This window comes from Podarcis cretensis, assembly GCF_951804945.1.
Source record: "Podarcis cretensis genome assembly, chromosome: Z".
NCBI classification, from domain to species: Eukaryota; Metazoa; Chordata; class Lepidosauria; order Squamata; family Lacertidae; genus Podarcis; species Podarcis cretensis.
The window spans coordinates 12750077-12770291 of NC_137184.1; the positions used below are offsets into that span (position 1 = coordinate 12750077).

At 44.3% G+C, this 20215-nt stretch overlaps 1 protein-coding gene across 6 annotated transcripts in view; it reads right to left on the reverse strand.

The window, feature by feature from the left end:
* The window catches only part of PNPLA7 (patatin like domain 7, lysophospholipase), a 106576-nt gene that overhangs the window by 51090 nt on the left and 35271 nt on the right, over positions 1-20215 (reverse strand). For 3 of the 6 annotated variants that reach the window (XM_079961557.1, XM_079961555.1, XM_079961554.1), the window contains 5 exons: positions 17985-18116; positions 17183-17306; positions 11400-11513; positions 2458-2518; positions 1355-1504 (listed from right to left, as the gene is read on the reverse strand). In XM_079961557.1, the coding sequence (XP_079817683.1) occupies positions 1355-1504; positions 2458-2518; positions 11400-11513; positions 17183-17306; positions 17985-18116 (581 nt within the window). Of the gene's footprint in view, positions 1-1354; positions 1508-2457; positions 2519-11399; positions 11514-17182; positions 17307-17984; positions 18117-20215 lie in introns of all 6 variants that reach the window. The other 3 variants (XM_079961556.1, XM_079961553.1, XM_079961552.1) reach the window with 1 other exon arrangement.

The following is a 20215-nucleotide window of genomic DNA, read 5'->3' on the forward strand; positions in this document are numbered from 1 at the left end:
ACTCTGTGGGAAGGGAGTTCCACAACTGAGGGGCTGCCACAAAGAAGGCCCTCTTCCAGGCCACCCCACCCCCAGTCTCTGAGGATGGAGGGACTATCAAGATTAAAAGAAATATTAGATTTGCATGTTTGGGTAGGCTTGGCTAAACAAAAACTGTTTTAAGCAGGCAACGAAAGTAGTACAGTCCAAGAAGGTCTGTCAGGAAAGAGGTGGTCTTCCAGTCTGAGTCGCTTAAGGCTTTTAAATACAAACACGAGCAACCTGAATTGGGCCCAGAAATGAATTGGATGATGATTCCCATAAGCCCCAGCCAGTGCCTCCCTGTTTCTTGGTGCTTTCCCATTGTTGCTCAACAGCCAGTCTGCCTTCCTTTACGGACCCATCCTCTTCTGCTTCTTCAACCTGCTGACCTGACTTCCCGGCAGAGAGGATTTCAGGCACTGCTTGGACATTGCCCTTATGAACTGATCATCACTTTGGTCAGTGTTGTCTTCGGCTGTGGCCCAGGCAAGTCTTATTCCTGGTCAATGTCCCAGCAGAGGCTCTGTATTGGGTCTTAGCTGGGGGCCAGCCAGGATTTGCCACTCTGACCTGCAGTGCTTCAGCTGCCCAACACAGATCAAGGGATAGAAAAGGATTGAATATGGAGAGGAAAATGTTGGGAAGAGAGAAAAGTTCAAGTCACACACACACACACACACAGAGAGAGAGAGAGAGAGAGAGAGAGAGAGTATCTTTCTAATTCACCCTTGGGTCTTGGAAGCCAGAATATGAGGTCCCCTGTCAAATATTTTGGGATGTATCCAACTAAGCTCTACTCAGGGTAGACCCAGTGAAATTAATGTTAGTCACACCCATCAGTTTCAAATGGGCCTTCTCAGCGTAGGATGTATACTGGATGCGACATAATGTAACACTGGCTAACACAAAATATTTATTCTGTGCTGGTAAGAAAGAGAACTTTCAGCATGGCAGCACCTACACTCTGGAACTCCCTGCCTATCGATATAACAGGCAAGTGCTTTCACTGTACTACTTTTGTCGCCTGCTTAAAACAGTCTTTGTTTAGCCAATCCTACCCGGACATGCAAATGCCGACATTTCTTTTAATCTGATAATTTAACTTTGGCTTTCATTGATAGTTTTAATGTATATTTTGTGTGTGTGTGTGTGTGTGTTTTGCAAACTGCTTAGAGGTTTTATTTGGAGTTAAGTCATAGACAAACGTTTTTAAATCAAATAAATAAACAAATACAGTCTTTTGATGCCCCCTTGCCCTTTCCTCCCATCCATTTAATGCAGAAAAGAGATCCAAACCATGGGGCCAACAACATCACCTGCTGAGAGCTCTTACCGATAGCGCAGAGGGCGTGCTTGAGCTCCAGGGTGAAGGTGGAGAGAGGCACATCTTCCGACACAGGCATGATGGCGACTGTGGAGAGGTTGCTGGCAGGGTTGCTGGCATCCCATTTGCTCCCAGAGGCATGCAGTCCAAGTGGGTGACCTGCTGTGAAGAACAGCCATTCAGAAAGTTGCACATTATCCACACCACCCCCAAACACACACAAACACATGCACTTGCCAGGGCTGGCTCTACTGTTTGGGCAGGGTGAAGCCTTAGGTGGCTGCTATTTTATTTTTTATTTATTTTATTTAATGGTTTTCACAAGTGTATAAGAAAATACAAACATCAGGCAATTAATTCCTAGTGTCATGAAAGGGACAAACTGTTAGTTGCTGAATTTACCATTATTTATTTATAGGAATACTTCAGAACTGCTATAACATAATTCTATTTTTAAAAATACATACAATCATTCAGGCCTGTTGGCAGAAACCAAGTCTTCAAGAGATGCCAGAGTGTCAAAAGCAAGGGGGCCTGTCACATCTCTGATAGAAGGGTGTTCTACAGTACTGGGCTGGCAACACTAAATGCTTGATTTCTGTTTGTGGGCCAGTCCAGCCTTCCAGCCTCTGTAACAATTGTTGTGCAATGTCAATGCCTGGAAATAAATTCCTGAATGGAAATATTCTTAGCCACATATTTAGGCTCTGTTGTTCAGAAGGTTAGCTCATTTCTGCTCCAAGTTTCCAGTCACAGAAAAAGGAAGAATAGAAACAGCAGAAAAATGGGTTAAGAGTGGAGGAAAATGTAATAAGCATGGATCAGTCAATGCTGGACTGTACAAAGCTCAAACACACACACATACACACACACACAGAGAGAGAGAGAGAGAGAGAGAGAGAGGCAGAACTACAGTGTAAGGACAGTTCCAGCAGTGCAATCATCTCTCCAGCCAATAGCAGCGCTCCAATCACCTTAAAGAAAGAACCAATTGGCTGGTTCTTCCACCCCAAGGAGTGTGTGGAAGTGGAAACAGCCAATCCCTCTCCACCTTTGCCAAACCCCAACGCATGGGAAAGGGAAAAAGGGGAGGCAAGGATGCATCGTCCTACCCCCTTGCTGAAGGCTGCCAAGGATCTTCTCGCCAAGCAAATGGATAAGCCGAGTCACAACCTGGCAAGAGACACACAAACATCAGACCAAACAGTGTTGAGGGATGGCAGAAGTGTCTTTAACAGGCAGCCGCATTGAGATTTTTTGGGGCGGGGGGGACAACACACGACGGATTGTAAATGGACCATAGCCAAGATGCTCAGAGGCTGGAAGCTCCTTGATACAAAAGAAAAGCTTCAAGGGAAACAATGGTTTCTTTGCTAAAGTTTTGCAGTAAGTTGATTTCCCCCAGAAATGCATTCTTCCTGCTTTGAAGGCTCTGTTTTAACCCTTTCAATTTTGTTCAAAGGGCATTTATCCGTGTGTGTGTGTGTGTGTGTGTGTGTGTGTGTATAAAAACAAGAAAGCATTTCTTCACACAGTGCAAACTACGGAACTCTCTCCCACGGGAGGCAGTGATGGCCACCACCTTGAATGGCTTTAAAAGGGGGTTAGAAAAAACTGTGTAGGTTAAGGCTACTCGCCATGATAACTATGCTCTGCCTCCACAGTCGGAGACAGTAATGCTTGAAAGCGAGTTGCTGAAAACTGCAGGAGGGGAGGGAGCTCTGATGCTGTGAGAACAGGAAACTGAATGAGATGGGCCACTGGCTGATCCAACAGGGCTCTTCTTATGTTCTTACAGGATGCATTGCTCATTTTAACCTAACAATTCCATGGTATAAGTTAGGCAGAGAAACTGTTATGAAATATCTGGCCCAGAGTCAGCTCTGTGGCTGTAATTTGAACCTGGCTTTGAACCTGGATCTTAGGCTTGATAGTTCTTCCATTGTACCATAGAGGGAGGAAGGAAGAGAAGGTCAAGGTAAACTTATGGTGGCGAAAGGATGCTCCCTTGTACTAAATCAGACCACTGGTCCACCTAGCTCAGTATATAGTCTCTACACAGACTGGCAGCAGCTCCTCAGGCTTTCTCCCAGGTAGGGATGTCTCTTCCTCCTCTGCCTAGAGATGCTGGAGATTGCAACTGGGACCTTTTGCCTGCAAAGTAGATGCTCCACCACTGTACAGTTGTACCTTGGTTTTTGAACAGCTTAGTTCTCGAACATTTTGGCTCCCGAACGCTGCAAACCTGGAAGTGAGTGTTCCGGTTTGCAAACTATTTTTGGAAGCCAAACGTCCAACGGGGCTTCCGCAGCAATCAGAAGCCGTGTTTTGGTTTCCAAAAGTTTTGGAAGTCGAATGGACTTCTGGAATGGATTCCGTTCGACTTCCAAGGTACTGCTGTACTATGGTCCTTCCCAGGAACACAGGAAGTTGCCTGATACCAAGTCAGGCCACTGCCCCATCTAGGATAGTATTTTCTGCACTGACTGGAAACAGCTCCCCAGGGCTTCAGGCAGTCCCACCTGGAGATGCTGGAGACTGAACCTTCTGCATGTCGTGGAGATGCTTTCCCACTGAGCCACAGCCCATTCTGTACACTCTCAGAGCTGCCCTTGTTCTTTCCCCTGAGGTAGCCGCTTAAATTATGCAGGACAAAACTGGAAATAATATAGGTGCATAGACCTCTACAGGTGTACACACACACACATTGTTGTGCCTATGCTCACTCTACTCACCAACCCACCCACTCCCGCCATTCCCCCATATTAACCCTTCCCCCCATTAACCCACTAGGACTTCTTTCCACCCTGTGCAACTTCTTAGCTCACTTTTCACCTTGACTTAAGATTGTTATGTTGGTAGGGAGGCAAAGAATTAAAAGCGCAGCATATTCACAGCCCTGCCCATTAACCTCCCAAGCATGACCTTGAGGTCATGGAGGAAGGAGTTTGCAGCCCTCTGCCAGAAGCTGCACTCCTTCATGTGACTTGCTATAAAAACAGGCGCGCACACAAACACACACACACATAAATCCCAAATGCAGCTCTGAGTGAGCACACAGCAGGTTGCATACTGCCACTGGTTGAGTCACACTGGCGCTGCCATGGCGACGCACCAGGAACATCAATTTCGGATTTGAACAAGGCGAGCAGCATACAATTTCGTTGGAGTTTTAAAAGCATGCTGAGCACTTCGCTCGTATACACACACACACACACACACACACACGGGTACACAAGGGTTTTTTTCTATATAAAGAGAGAGAATGTAGTTCTACTATATTTCTATGATGTCAGTAACCAAAACAAACCAAATTGCTTGAGCTCTTCTGATACTGGCAAGAAACGCCAATATAGTGGCATGAGAGATTCCCACTGAAGCAAATAATGTCTTCAGACAAAGCTGCGGGGGAACAATCTAAAGCCAATTGGAAAAGAGAGAGTGCCAACCTGATGTCACTTAAATTTCCTATTGCTGTTTTGAACATCATTATTGCAGCTTAGACTTTTTAGTATTTCATTATTTAGGCCTTATGAATGAAACTAGGAATGGAGGCTGAGATATATATATTTAATATTACGTGATGTCTGGATTTGCTATCAGCCTTGAGCTTCCTTTGAAAACTGGTGGTTGGCAATATTAGAAGTTATTAAAACAAACAAATCTTTCCAACTAAGCTACTCACTCGAATTCCGGCACATTTTTGCACAGGAGTATGCAAAAAAGTTTGTGAATTGGGTTCCAAACCAAACAGTGGCCAACCAGATACTCTGGGAAGGTCATAAGCAGGGGACAAAGGAGATTATTTGCCTCTGCTGCTTAAACCCCACCCCACCCCACCAGCCAACAATTCAGTAGTACACTGCTGCTATACGTGTAGGTTGCATTTCACTGCCATGATTAAACAGCTGCGATAAGCCAGCCCTCTGTACATTTATCACCTACGCTTTTTTAAAAGCCAATGCATATCATGGTACTGGATTCTCTAAGTCAGGAGTGGAGAAGCTCTGGTCCTCCCATATGTTGCTGAACTACAACTTCCATCAGCCTTAGCAAGCATGGCCAATGGCAAGGGACAATGGGAGTTACAGTTCAGCAACATCTGGAGGCCCAAAGATTCCCCACACCTACTCTAAGTCAAAATACTTTTTAGACTAATGATCTAGTATTAACACATACATTTGAGGACCTACTTTTGAATGCTATATTTGTACTGTGCTGAGACCCACCTTAGCTCAGGTCACTACTCAACAGTGAGCCTTGACCCACCAGCTGAAGACAAATAGCTTTAAGGGATTGATGCTTCGACAGAAATGGTAGTTCTTTCTGTCTGGCCCTGAGCCAAGTGCTGATCAGCTTCAATCTGGGCAATTCCAAATTCTAGCTTTTATGAAATAGGAGGGGGAAATCCATAATTCCTAGCATCCATAACTTCATAAACATCTCCCTAGTACCTAAAGCTACTTACAAGAATAGATCCACATTCATTCTTTTCATCCACACACGTTCCAGAAATCCTGGGATGGCACCCACATTCTGATTATCTTTACTACCACTTAAAAATCAAAATTAAGTTTCTAGTCCCTTACAATTGTACAGGCTGAGGGTGGGAAAGAAGTGTCAAATCCATTTGCTTCCTTTGTAGTAACAGTGCTCTGACCCCTTCATAGTTTCTACCGCCCTTTTCATTAAGGGTGGATTAAGGGTGGCTTGGAAGCAACGGATCACTCTGAAGCCAAGCTTCACTTTTCCCACACACGTCTGCAGTGCCAAAACTGAGGCTGCAATTGCAACCACAATGCCTATGTTGTAAGACCCAAGCAACCGTGCAGCACTTCAAGGACACAGCCCCTCATCCGGGGGCGGGGAACAGCAGAGGTAATTTATCACAATCCCCAGAGACGCCTCTGGACTTATGCACAGCAGCCACAAAGTACTCAAAGTGTAATTTTTAAAAAGATTAATTATTAAGCAGACCCCTTTACAGATCCAGAGGTGGGTCAAGTCCCCAGCTTCAGAAAAATGCAAATACTGCAGATGAGAAACCATTCATCACTCCAACCGAGAGCCAAAGTCCATCACCCTGTGAAGCAGAAAGTACATGACCTGTCAAGCCCCCAGACCCAATGTCTCTCCTTGCTTTCTTGAGGGTGGACTTGCTCCGCACCAAAAACCCCTCTTGAACTGACCCTGAACGAAACAACCATGAGAAAAAAGCAAGACTTGTTTGAAAAGAAAAAGATATTGCTTTGCAGTAATTGGAAGAAAATCAGGACACCACCCATAAAGGACTAGGCAGTTAAAATCTGGGATGCTGTCTACGTGATAAAGCTTACCAAGGTTGTGAGAACCAGAGAAGGCAGGCAATTTGATAACCTCTTAATAGAAAAATGGAATCCCATAATAAGCAATTTGGTGTAACAAGGTTCAAGACAATGTAAATCCGTTCATATTGCTTGGGACTTCATGATTTCAGTACATCTGATTTCTAAATCCTATTTTTGCTTCCATTCTCTGTTCTGGGTAGTGCTGTCATATTACTGTTTCTTTGCCTTTGTAAGCTTTCAAATGATAAATTTAAGAAAAAATATTGCTTTGGAAAGACCCATTAACATTCAGGGTGCAAGGTAGAACACACTCACTCTGTGAGGAAGGGGATATCAATTGGTAGTAGAAGAGTTTTGTGCTTTATTTCCTTTGATTCCTTCTAGTTTTCCTAGCCCATGATGGGAATTTTGTTGAAACTATTTATCCCATGTGCACTCCTGCAACCTCTTCCTCCACGGAATGGCAGCAAGCGCAACAGCTGTCTCTTATTACTATCCTGAAAACCCTGGGAAGATAGGAATAGGGTGCAACAGATCCAAGGTCACCCAAAGACGTTCCATGTCTGGATTTGAACCCAAATCCAAAGGCCACTCTCTAAACCACTGCCATTTAGGTACATTAAGAGATGTATATAAATTTGACTCAGAGTAGACCCATTGAAATTAATTGACCAAAGTTAGTCACTGCAGGGTGTTGAACTAGATTTCCCCCAGGGTCTCTTCCAAATCTACAATTCTATGATTCTACGTACATCAATTTCAATGGGTCCAATGTTGGATATTGTCCAATGTTTTGGGTCCTGGTTATGTCTGATGTAGTTTTATCTTAACCAGTTAACTGCGTTTTATTTCAAAAATTACACATCCCTTACATGGGAGTAAAAAAAGCTGTGTATTACCAAGCAACACCACTGGTCCATCTAGCTCAGTATTGTCCCCCTATGGGCATCAGCTCTCCAAGGTTTCAGGCAGGAGAAATTCCCAGCCCTTCCCTGAAGCACTGAACCTGGGACCTTCTGCATGGAAGTCAGATACCCAATGCCCCTTTCAGTAACCCTAGGGCTGCCTGTGGCCCTCACATTCCTTTAGGTGCTATGGGGGTAAAAGAGAGATAGAGAAAAGGGGTTAAAAGAGAGGGGGGTTGTCCAACCTATTTTTGGATTTGGTACCGTCCCCCCATCTTTGATTCTAGCCCTGGGCAGCACTGGTATTCAGTCTGCCTGCCCCGACAGAAAAAAGGCTACTCACCCCTGCCCCTAAGCTAATCTCAGATGCTTGTCAGTACACGGGCTGATTGACAGCCTGCTTTTCATAGCGCCTGTAATTCACCTACTTTTAAAAAACCCAAAACAAGACCTGGTTTGGGGCAAAGAATTTCCCCAACCTCCACTGCCTATTAAGCTAAAAAAAAACCAAAAAACTAGTTCCATGGCCCTATTTCCATATGAAGACAATAACAGTGTTGCTGGCAAATAATACACAGATGGAGCTATATTCTAAATATAGAGGAGCAAAAGAGGCTTTAAACACAAACAAAGGCAGGGGGAAGGCAGAGAGGGAGAGGGAAAAGAGAAGGGAAGTCTGCAAGTTAATAGTCAGGACAGCAGCAGGCAGAAACTCTGAAAGCAGAGGGAAAATGCCATCAAGTGGGGTTAGGAAGAGTCAAAAGGTCAGACAAGAGTCAAAAGGTTACTGCCTTCCAGATCCAATATAATCAGTTTTGGTCCTGCATACTGTGATCAATAAGCCTTTCATCAATGAGGGGACCAACAGAGAGCAGCTCTTTAAAACCAACACATAATTATGTACAAGCGACTCCCCACTTATGCAAGGATTACGTAAATGCTTGTAAATAAGGAGCCCCATCAGAGGGGGGAACTAAGGTGATTTCTTCTTCTTTTACAACAAAAATGGTTCAGAGATCTTCGGAACCCTGCCTAACAAAAAGCAACCCATACTGTACCATTGCCTCAAGATCGCCAGAAAGGGCAGGGAACAGCTCGCTTGAGCCCACTGTAATACAGCCTCTCGCCCAACAACTGTTGGATAGGGTAGTGCAGGAAGCAGCAACAGCTTCTGTGTGCCATTTTGGAGCCCATAAGTCCTTTTCTCTTTTTTTAAGCCTTTGTGCTCTGGGGAGGGTATCCTTTCAAGCCACAAGGACTTTCCAGCTCTCTCCAGCCATTTGAATTGATTTGAACTGATTGATTGATTTCCCAGAACCGCACAGTCGCGTATGAGTCAATTGCATGTAACTGGGAAGATGCCTGTGTTGATAGACAAACTGAGCTAATTCCATGGGGGCAGTGGGAGAAGAAGAAGAGAAGAAGAGTTTGGATTTGATATCCCGCTTTATCACTACCCGAAGGAGTCTCAAAGCGGCTAACATTCTCCTTTCCCTTCCTCCCCCACAACAAACACTCTGTGAGGTGAGTGGGGCTGAGAGACTTCAGAGACGTGTGACTAGCCCAAGGTCACCCAGCAGCTGCATGTGGAAGAGCGGAGAAATGAACCCAGTTCCCCAGATTACGAGTCTACCGCTCTTAACCACTACACCACTCTGGCTCTCGAAAAAGTCAAAAGTTTTTTGGCATCAAAGCAGATGATCTCAACAACTCCTCCTGCCCACGACTCAAGTGATGGGCCTGAAGATGTCCACAAAGCCCATCACTGATTGGTTACTGCACCAGCTATGCATGCAAAAGGTCTCCAGATTCAATTCCAAGGATCTCCAGAAAGGACTGAGAAAGAGTCATGCCCAAAATCTTGGAGAGCTCTTGCCAATCAGCACAGACTGAGGGTGGAGGAATCTGTGGCCCTACAGTGGATGTTGGATTCCAGCTCTCATCAGTCCAAGTCAGTGTGGTCAATAGTCATGGATGATGCGAGTAGGGCCACATTTATGCCATACATTTAAAGTAATTGAATAATAATTGTTTCCCTCGAGGAATTACGGGAGCTGCGGTTTGTTCAGGGCTGCTGAGAGTTGTCAGGAGATCCCGCTATTCCACTACCAGAGCTACCATTCTCAGAGTGGCTTCACAATGGATCCCGCTTCACAGGAAAAGTTGAGAACTGTAGCTCTAGGAGGGGAATAAGGTGTCTCCTAACAACTCTTGACCCCCTTAATAAGTTATATGTCTCAGAATTCCTTGGGAGAAGCCATGACTCTTCAAAGTGATACCATAGTGCTTGAAATGTATCATGTGAATGTGGCCCTGGAATCAGACATCATCTGGAGGACCAACTTTGGCACAGACAATACTGAACTAGATACATGTGCACATGTGTTTTTATTCTGTCTGACAATTGTGTAACACACTGTGCCGGGATGCAGAGAAGGAAGAGGAGGAATCTAGAGCCTGACCACCCACCTTGAGCTGGAATGTTTTTTGAATTCCTGGCAAGGTTGGCTGGGCCCACATCATCACATCAAGCAGGTGGTTTTTGATAGCCCAGCTGTTGAATTTCACAGTAAGTTGCGCTTCAATTTAAAAGCACAAGGCACATACTAGACCCAAGGGGAAAATCTTGGATTCCTTTTTTTGAAAAGCACAAGTGTGCCTCTACCGAGTCACCTTTTAGAAATAAAAGGAACAGGTAAGCCAAAGGAATAGACCCTTAATATAAACCGAACATAAAGGTGCATTGCCAGAAGGATGTAGACATTTGACTCCGATATCAAGCATCAAGCCAGGCCCAGGGAGACAATGGTTCAAATTCCTGCTTCTGCAATTTGTTTTGGAAAGTTCTCTATTTGTTACATATTTGGATGCTTCTTAAGATATCATAATCAAATGATGGCCTCTGAGAGCAAGGATGAGGTTTTCATCTACATTTGGATACAACTGGGTGCCATTGTGAATCAACATGGCAGGCTGGACCTCTCAAAAACTTCACTGATTTAAAAACTGAACATTTTTTGGTCTTCTTAGAATTCCCAAGTGACACCAGGTACTGGCCTCCTAAGAAACTTCAATGAATCTTGGGCCAGTCACTATTTCCCAATGTAACCTACCTCACAAGGTTGTCATGAGGGTTAAGGGGGGAGTGAGGGTGAAGAATCATTAGATGGCATGCTGAGTTCCTTGGAAAACAGGTGGGATAGCAGGATTAATAAACTGTGGGTAATGCAAATGTAAAAATAAATAAATTCTACAGCCTAGAAGATACTTCAAATTCTGATTTAGAAAAGCTAGATTCCACAAACTGCATGCATTTAAATACATTAATTAGTAGCCCTGGCCCATCACAGTCCAGCATCCTGTTCTTACAGTGGTCAGTCAGATTCCTCTAGGAAGCCCACAAGAAGGACACAATGGCAGTCTCATTCTCCCACTATGTTCCCCAACAACTGATATCCAGAGTACCAGTGTGGTATAGTGGTTACAGCGCTGGACTAGGACCTGGTGGGAGACCCTGGTTCAAATCCCCACTCAGCCAGGAGGCTCACTGGATGACCTTGAGCCAGTCACTGCCTCTCAGCCTAACCTACCTCACAGGGTTGTTGTGAGGATAAAATGGTGAGGAAGAGAACTATGTATGCCTCATCAAGCTCCTTGGAGGAAAGGTGGGATATAAACCCCCCCCCCCAAAAAAAAAAGGTTGGAAGGCATTAGAGGCAAAATGGGCAATCCAGGCTACTCTAAGCCATGCCCACAAGACAAAATGGTGGTTACCTTGCTGAACAAGAGTGTTTTGTGCTATGACAGAGCCCACTAGCTTACCTGGGGGAATTTGCGTTTGATCGAAGTCAGCGCTCCCTCTGGAAGTTTGGCCAGCTCAGAATCACGAACTGCGTGTACTGTTGTTGCCCTGGGCTGGTGGGTTAAGGCTTCAACCTAAGATAGAGAGAAGAGAAAGTTGCTGCTGAGATGGCAGTGGTAATCGCCGTAGCGCTGCTGTGGTACCAGCAACTGCCATAGCATTGGCAAACCAAAACATAGCACAAAGCAGGCGTAACCTCTGCTTCTAGCTGAACTTGTTCAGTTCTCTGTTTTCTTTTGCCCCATATCTTTGATTGATTTCATAAGAGAGCAGGAAGTGAAGTTTTGTTTGATTTCAGTAATATGCACAGCCCTATCCTACCTCCCAAGCCCAAAGTATTCAAACAGTGTATTGGGGGGGGGGACTTGCTTAAGTAGTTCTTTCTTAATAAACCAACGCTCCTCTTTCCTAAAAGAGTAGTCCTGTCTGCTGTCTTCTGACATAGTTCACTGCTCTGGGCTTGCCTCTTTCCCATCAGCCTCTGCAGGGAAATGGGTAACTGAGCCCAGTCATGACATCAAGTATAAGAATTGCTCCCCATCCTGAGATGCAGCAGAATTGCCTAGACCAGGGTTTCCCAAACTTGGGTCTCTAGCTGTTTTTGAACTACAACTCCCATCATCCCTAGCTAGCAGGACCAGTGGTCAGAGATGAAGGGAACTATAGTCCAAAAACAGCTGGAGACTCAAGTCTGGAAAACCCTGGCCTAGAGGAAACTTCCTATTGAGTCCCTCTGAGTCACTGCTCCTTCAAAAATTGGGAGGCAATTTACAAAAATAAAATAAGTACTGTAAAGAACTTTTAGATTCACACAGAAATGCAAGGATGGCTCCTCTGAGTGCAGAGTTCTTCCTGTTTCATACAAGAAGAGACCTGCTGGATCACACCAAAAAGGTCCATCCAGTAAGTATCCTGATTCCTATAATAGCCACCCAAGCACCCTGGCAATGCACTCCTACTGTCGGCCCCTCCCCCAACACATCTGGTGTTTAGGCGGCCTGCCTCTGGACATGAATACTGCCTACAGCCATTGTGATTAATAGTCACTGATGGACTGCTCCTCCTTTGTCTAATCTCTGCTTCAAAGCCATGGGTCACCCCACATCTGAGGGCAGCAAACTCCATACGTTTATTTTGCACTGTAAGAAGATGTCACTTCTTTTGGCTGTCCTGAATCCTTCTTCTCATCACATTTCATAGGGTAACTCTTTCATGGGGTAGGGCTATAGCTGAGGGGTAAAACACCTGCTTTGCAAGCAAAATGTCCCAGGTTCAATCTCTAGCAGCATCTCCAGGTAGGCCTGAAAGAGATTCTCTGCCCTAAACTCCAGAGAGCTGCTGTCAGTCAGTGCAGACAATATTGAGATAGATGGACCAATTGTTCTGACTCAGTATTGAAGTGGTTTCCTGTGCATTTTATCATTATGGGAGAAATTTCTCTGTACACTTCCTACATACTATGCACAATTTCTACAGGTAAACCATCTCGAATGTAAGAGCAAAGTGTGACTTGGAAGCTGAACTGAGATGCGAGAATCCCCCACATGAATGTGAGTATCCTTCAACTATTAGTTGATAGGGGAAGTGGGCTGGACAGGAGGTGGTTATGACTGAACCAAGTGTGAAGCATTGTCACTTAGAACCTGGCACCACCTTTGCAGATGAGAGCAGACTCATCCACCCTGACAGAGAACACACTTGCAAGAACAACATTCCTGAAAGGTGAGAGTCTCACTATTGAGAACCTCTTCGTCTTTAAAAACTTGGTAGAAAGAGGGATGGAACTTGATGGGACATTTTGTGTCACTTTTGTCCAGTTCTGAACTTCTTGCCCTGCTTCTGAATCGTCACTGTGTCTGCCGCTGAACCTACACCATTACGTTCCTGAATAAAGATCTATTTCTTACTCACAAGTAAGAGCCTCTGTTTGACAGGAGCCAGCAGAACTGCCTAATTCACCTCACATTTGGGGAGGCCTCTCTTCTCCAAGAGGTCTTCAAGAAACCAACATTTAGATCAAATGGATCAATGCTGTTTTTTTAAGGAAATGAAGAGATATGGCCATGCCTTCTTTCGACAAAAAAATGGCGCTCCCACTGCCTGTTTACCACTTTCAAACCTAGGAACAGAGTGAATCATCATTTAATGAAACCTCATGCTAAGTGAAGTGACATTGCTCCCTGCCCTGAGGGAAGCGCTGACATTTTCCAGTGCCGGAACCTGACCTGGCTTTTGGTGGCAGGCTGCCCCATGAGAAGCGGTAGCAGCCCAGAAAGAATGGAGAGAAAGAACACTTGAGCCAGTCCAGTGCTTAGCAACTAATGGATTCTGTTAAGTGAATGGACGTCACTTGCCATTTGGGTCTGTTTACCCTGTTCCAACAGGAGCTGAAGACTAATTTGATTTATTATATACGTACAATATTTCAAAAACCTAATCCAGCCTTCACCCACTTGGTCCCCCCCAGTTGCATACGCATTTCACCCTCAAAAATGACCCCCACAACTTTCCTGCATTAAAAACTTCGGCACAGAACCATATTCTGAGCGGCCACAGCCCACACTGATTCTCTCACTAACACTCTAGTAGTAGTATTTTGCACACCTGTGGAATTGTGACAGGGGCAGCAAGACCAGATGTTGTTGCCCAGCCAGTGCAGCTAATGGTCAGGGATGATGGGAGCTGGCAGTCCATCAACATCTGAAGGAACACAGAAATTCCCCACCTGTCCTTCTCCTTCCTTGGACGTTTTTTAAGCAGAGGTTTGACGGTCATCTGCCATGGATGCTTTAGTTGAGATTCCTGCATTGTCAGGGGTTGGACTAGATGACCTGAAGGATCCCTTCCAACTTTACAATTCTATGATTCTCCATTGAAATCAGGACAACAATGGACAAAGAGGATGAATTTGTAAGCAATTTTTAAAAATATAAAAAGCCCTAAAAACAAATCTGTTCTTTGGATAGCAGGGGCACAACTTTTGCAACTGCCTACAGTATCAACTCTGCTCATTGCTCAGCAATCTTGGGGGCCAAGCCAAAAACAGAAAGATAAATATATATTTTTAAATAGAAGAAGAAGAGTTTGGATTTGATATCCCACCTTTCACTCCCCTTCAGGAGTCTCAAAGCAGCTAACATTCTCCTTTCCCTTCCTCCCCCACAACAAACACTCTGTGAGGCGAGTGGGCTGAGAGACTTCACAGAAGTGTGACTGGCCCAAGGTCACCCAGCAGCTGCATGTGGAGGAGCGGAGACGCGAACCCGGTTCCCCAGATGAGGAGACTACCGCTCTTAACCACTACACCATACTGGCTCACAGAGGGTTGAGCTAATCTCCCCATCCTTTCATGAATAAAATAATTTGACTGTTTGAGCTACTGGTCCTGCTTGGATTTCATCAGAAATTAGAAAAAAATGAATTAATACCACAATTAGTTTATCATGGATTGAATTGGAATCATAGATTATCTCTAAGGCTGTACACCTTAAAAACTTATTTTTAAAAAAAGGTAAGATCAGCAAACTAGTTCGCTAAAGGATCGGCTGATTAACCAGCAGGGGCAACTCTTCATTAGCAAAGTTCTATTGTATACTGATGGCTATATTTGTTCTTGGCCATTACTGTACTGGAAAAAAATGATTAAAAAAAAAAAAAACTCTCTAAAATTAGAAGTAGCTTGTGCTTATCTTAATGTTCTCCCACATTTCTCAAAAGTACCATCTCTACTGAAGTTCTGGCTTTATGCTAGTTTATTTAGACTACAGAAATAAAACCAATCAGTTACAAATTCTTTAAATCAGCTAATAGCCCTCCCTGCTTCTTGAATAGTGAAAAAGATTGTCAAATTTTTGAGATAATTAGCTAACAGATGTAGAAAAGCATATTCACGCCTTCTGCTTTTAGCTTTATCTAGATTTTGTGATGCTTTAACTGACCCTCAGGGTGAGAGCTGCTACTGTGATTGCTGTAATAACCAAAGTATGGTTGATCCAACTTTTGTATCAGTTTATGAGATACAAGCTCATCAAATGTTTTATACATTGTACATTTGCACTTCTGTTAGGATGTCATAGTTCTAAGCTGAAGCTAATTTGATCATCTTGTATCTGCTATACCAGAAGCCAATGAGAGGACAATTCCCAAAGTTGTTTTAACTGTCAATCTCTCTTTCCTGGGAACTCTTGGAATCATAACTCTGTGAGGGGTATAGGAATCTCCTAACACTCTCAGCACCCTGAACAAACAAAAGCGCTTTAAATGTATGGTGTGAATATGGCCCAAGAGAGGTGCATTCAGAAGTGATATAAAAACAGTAATCAGATGAAAGGTGCATGATTTAATTTAACCATTAAAAAAAATGAAAACATTCCACAGCCTGGCTCCAGTGAACTACTTTAGACCCAAACAGTGCTGACTCAAACTTAATTCTTAAATCCCACTTCAGTGGCAGCAGTAGAAAAAAGCTCTGCTGGATGAGCTAAGGAACCTCATCTTCAGGGCATAGACCTAGCAGTGTGGATCTTTGCATCCTGGCCAAAACAAGTTTGAATGGCCTGATCTGCCAGTTCTTGCTCTCTCTGCGCTGTCCCATCATGCTAATATTTATGAGTTGAATTAACCAGAATGTTTAGAGCAGGCTATAATACTCCTCTATCTCTTGAAGCGTAAAATGAAATTCACTGCCTCACAAGCTGGCTCAATGCAGTACTTGCTAATTTAATTTAATCTTTGTGGCAGTTTATCACCAGCTCCTGGGCTGAATACTGCTCTGGAAGTGCCTTTCAAACCTTTTGTTTTCCTTCAGAGTTTGCTGTCAGGGACAGCAGGACTTTGCGCTTTGAAATTATATGAATTTTACACACATACACACCAAAATTCCACAGCAGTATACGATAAATTCCGCAGCCCGCTAAAGCAAAAGAAAAATCGCCATCCCTGCTTCCATGCATAATTAATTCTGCTGCCAGCAGAGTTGAGGCATTTAAAAGATCATGACGCATTATAAAGATTGCACACCTCTTGTTGGAACAGATATTATAGCCAGAATGTCAGGCTTGAGCTTGTTATTTTTGAAAAGGGGTTATTAAGATGTAAGAAGCATGCCTTTTTTAAAAAAACCAAAGTTTAATCGTAGATTCCAGCAGCCAAGCAACATTAATTGGATATATCTCTAGAAGTCTAATGCACATCTGAGAACACAGGCAATAAGAGGTATGATTTTAAAATATAAAATAAGAATGTTTTAAAACCATGCAGAAAGCCACAGGTTCAATCTCCAGCATCTCTAGGTAGTGATGGGAGAGATCCTGCCTGAAACCCTGGAGAGCAATTGCCAAGTCAGCACTACGGGACAAGATGGGCCAACTCAATATAAGGCAGCTTCTATTGTTCCGGAAATGACTGAATGTTCCAATCATACATGATGCAAAACTACGTGCTCAGCCAAGGTCAGTGATCAGGGATGAGCACTGTAGCCCAGCAACATCTGGAGAGCCACAGATTCCCCATCATTGTTGGGGGTTGGTCAGGTGGCCCAACGGGAACCCATAGGATTCCATTTGGCTCTATAAAGCAGCTGGATGGGCTGCTCAGCCTGAACAACTCGTTCCTTAGGGAAAGGCCAAGCTGCTTAGGCTCCTACTGCAACCTGCTGCCTCCAGTGCCATCAACAACTCAGAAAATGGGTTTGGTTCAAACAGGTCTCAATCCCAATCTAATTCACAAGCCAGGAGGAACTTACCACGCCAATCAGGTCACCGCGGCCATATTCCCCCGTCAGCTGCTTTTTCCCATCATCCATCCTGATGACAGAGCGGAGCCGCCCGTTCAGCACAATGTAGGTGCAATCTGAGTTGTCCCCTTGCCTGTGGAAGGACACACCAGTTACAGGAGGGAAAGACCCTAAAAGCACAATCTCCGTTTCTGGCCTGATTTCTGGCAGGCCCAGAGCAGTCTAGGTCTATGGAATATTCAATAGACTGGGCCAGAAAAGCCACAGGAAGCTAACCTGCAGGGACTGTACTGCTTTTGACCACTGCGTGTTTTCTACCTCCTATTTTTGTATAAAAACATACATGGGAGTATTTGAACTCCCTGCACATGGAAAACCTGGATGTCAGAGAAAAGACCCAGGCAGAATCCTACAAACAGACTAGCTTTCCACGCACAAGTTTATTTTAATTTACAATTTTTATTACAATTTCCTTAAATGCACAAAATGCAAAAGGCTTGAAAACAAGAACAGCAGCAAAAATAAGCCAAAACTAATGCACCTTTTGGCATTCAGCATATCCATAGGCAAATTTGCTCAAGAGGTTTTAAAGCAAGAAAGTATTTCAATACATGCTTGTGTTCCTAGCAGTCCCCTCTATAGACTTTCATGTGGAAATGCTCCTATTCTGCACAGCTTTCCCCCACATCTACCCTATTGCCTCCTGCAAGGGACAGAAAAGCTTGACCACTGGGTAGGTTCCCCCATCCTCAATTTTGCAGGGGGAGGGGGCAAAGGGGTACACAAGCTTTCCATTTTGCACGCACCCTACCTATAAACAGCCCGTCCCGCTTCTACTTCCATCCAATCCAGAGCAAAGTCGATTTGCCTCACAAAAGATGACATCCGCTTCACAACTGTATGAGCCACACCCAGCACGACGGTGGGTTGCTCCCGCATTATCCTGAAAGGCAAGGTCTGGCAGTTAGGAAGAGTGTTGGGCCTCAGAGGGCACAGAGATGGCTAACTGCAGCATTTGCCTAGCAAGGAAGGGAGGATGGGAGGGAGAAAGGGAAGAGAAGGAAGGAAGGTCCAAAATCCCAGTCCAAAACTCTTCTGCTAGCTTTGCTGGGTAATTTGATTCCACTATTCACCCACCCCTCAAAAAGTTAAACTCTGGCAGTCACCCTGACTTCTGTTTGCTGGATTGCTTGGGAGGCAAGTGCATTCTGAACCATTTTGGAAAGGGCTACATTTATTTTCCTTTCCTTTCCCTGTTATTACTCTGCTTTTCAAACTGAATGGGGCCCTTAAGGCAGATGCAGTAATAAAATATTTTAAAAAACAAGAAGTGTTTTGTTTTGTTTTTTTAAGGTCAAGCATACAGAGTGGAATGAGAAACCAGCCAACAAACATTTCAAATAATCAGGGGCTTGTTTTATCCTTTTAAGTATGCTTGTCTCAAATTTCACTCTGTTACAACCCATTTATATTAATTGGAAAAGCAAAAAAGGGTTGTGGCCTGTAAGACTGTAAACATACACATACTAGAAAACAAGGCAGCAGCATCCTTTACCACAGGAGATATGGGAAGAGCCACAGCTCAGTGACAGAGGATCCACTTTGAATTCAGAAGTTTCCAGGTTTGATTCCCAGCATCTTCAGACAGGACTGGGAGAGACTTCCCTGGAGAGCTGCTACCACTACTGGTCAGGGTAGATAATACTGAGCTAGAGATGGACTGATGGTCTGACTCCATACAAGTCAGCTTTTTTTCATGGCCACTGGCTACTAAGAGACTTGGGCGTGAGCCACAGTCTCAGTGCTCAAATTACGAGAGGAAAAGGATGCGGGGGGGGGAGATCATGATCCTCAATGCACAAAAAGGAGCAGCAGTCTCCAATGAAGAAGAAAAAATCAGGAGTAAATGAGTTGGGTGCAATTATTAAATTATAAATGAGGTATAAAAATGCAACTTACATTGAAAGAAACAGGAAAAAAGAAAACAAAAATGGCATCAAAAGTTCTTTGTATTTAATTTATTAGTATTATGCTGTTAATGCTTTGTTTGTTTTTCCTGTTCTGCATATAGTCTGTTTTCGTTGTTTAATAGAAATAATTTTAAAAATAAAAAGGCAAAGCTCCCGCCAGTCGGTTTCTGGGGAAGACATGATCCAAGGCTTCCTGATCCTTTTGCTTGCAACTCACCACACATCTCACAACTTCCCGCCTTCCCTGGTGGCTCCCAAGCCCCCTGGTGATGGCTTAATTAGATACTGGGAAGGGGGATTCAAAAGCCCCCTGCCCTATGCTACCCAGCATTTATTTATTGAATCACAGCTGTGAGTTCAGGGAAATGGTGTAATTAGCTGGCATCTGCCTGGTACTTAAATCCCACGGCAGGGGCACACCCAGTGGCAGAGCTCCCTGACAAGAGGGTGAGATGGGCCTTGGTACTGCTAACAGGCTGCTGCCTTAGTTGGTCCCACAGCTGGGCTGGAGACAAGGGCTGGCTTTGAACTGTTTCCTCCCACTACCCCTCACAGCACTTAGCCTTCGTGGCATTGCCTCAACTGGGGGAAGAAGGAAGGGGGAAGGGGAAAGCTTTCTGGGAGAGGAATGGGTCATCATTCAAGCTCTGGAGGCAGAGCATTGGCTGCAGCTAGACAAAAAGGGGAGCCAAGCAAAGCTCTGATCAGATTCATATGAAATGCATTGTCCTTCAGTACACGTATGGAAAACAACACTGCATACCGAATCTGGCATCCTGGCATTTAAATAAATAAAAGGAAGGTGCTAGTCCTTAAGGTTGGAAAGATAGGTTAGAAAGTGCATAAGCAGTACCTGGCAAAAACCTCAATAGTGCTACATGCACAGAAACAACCAGGATTCCTCCAAAGTGCACCTTGCACCGTCACTGAATGGTTTTTGATAACTGGTCAAGACACAACTCTTTACCTGAGCCTTTGGTCACGTAGGTGACTTTCTTCACTCCTGCCCTGCTGTTCTGTGCTGCTGTTAACCTCGACACTGATTCTTCTATGCCTTTAAGATTTTAATGTA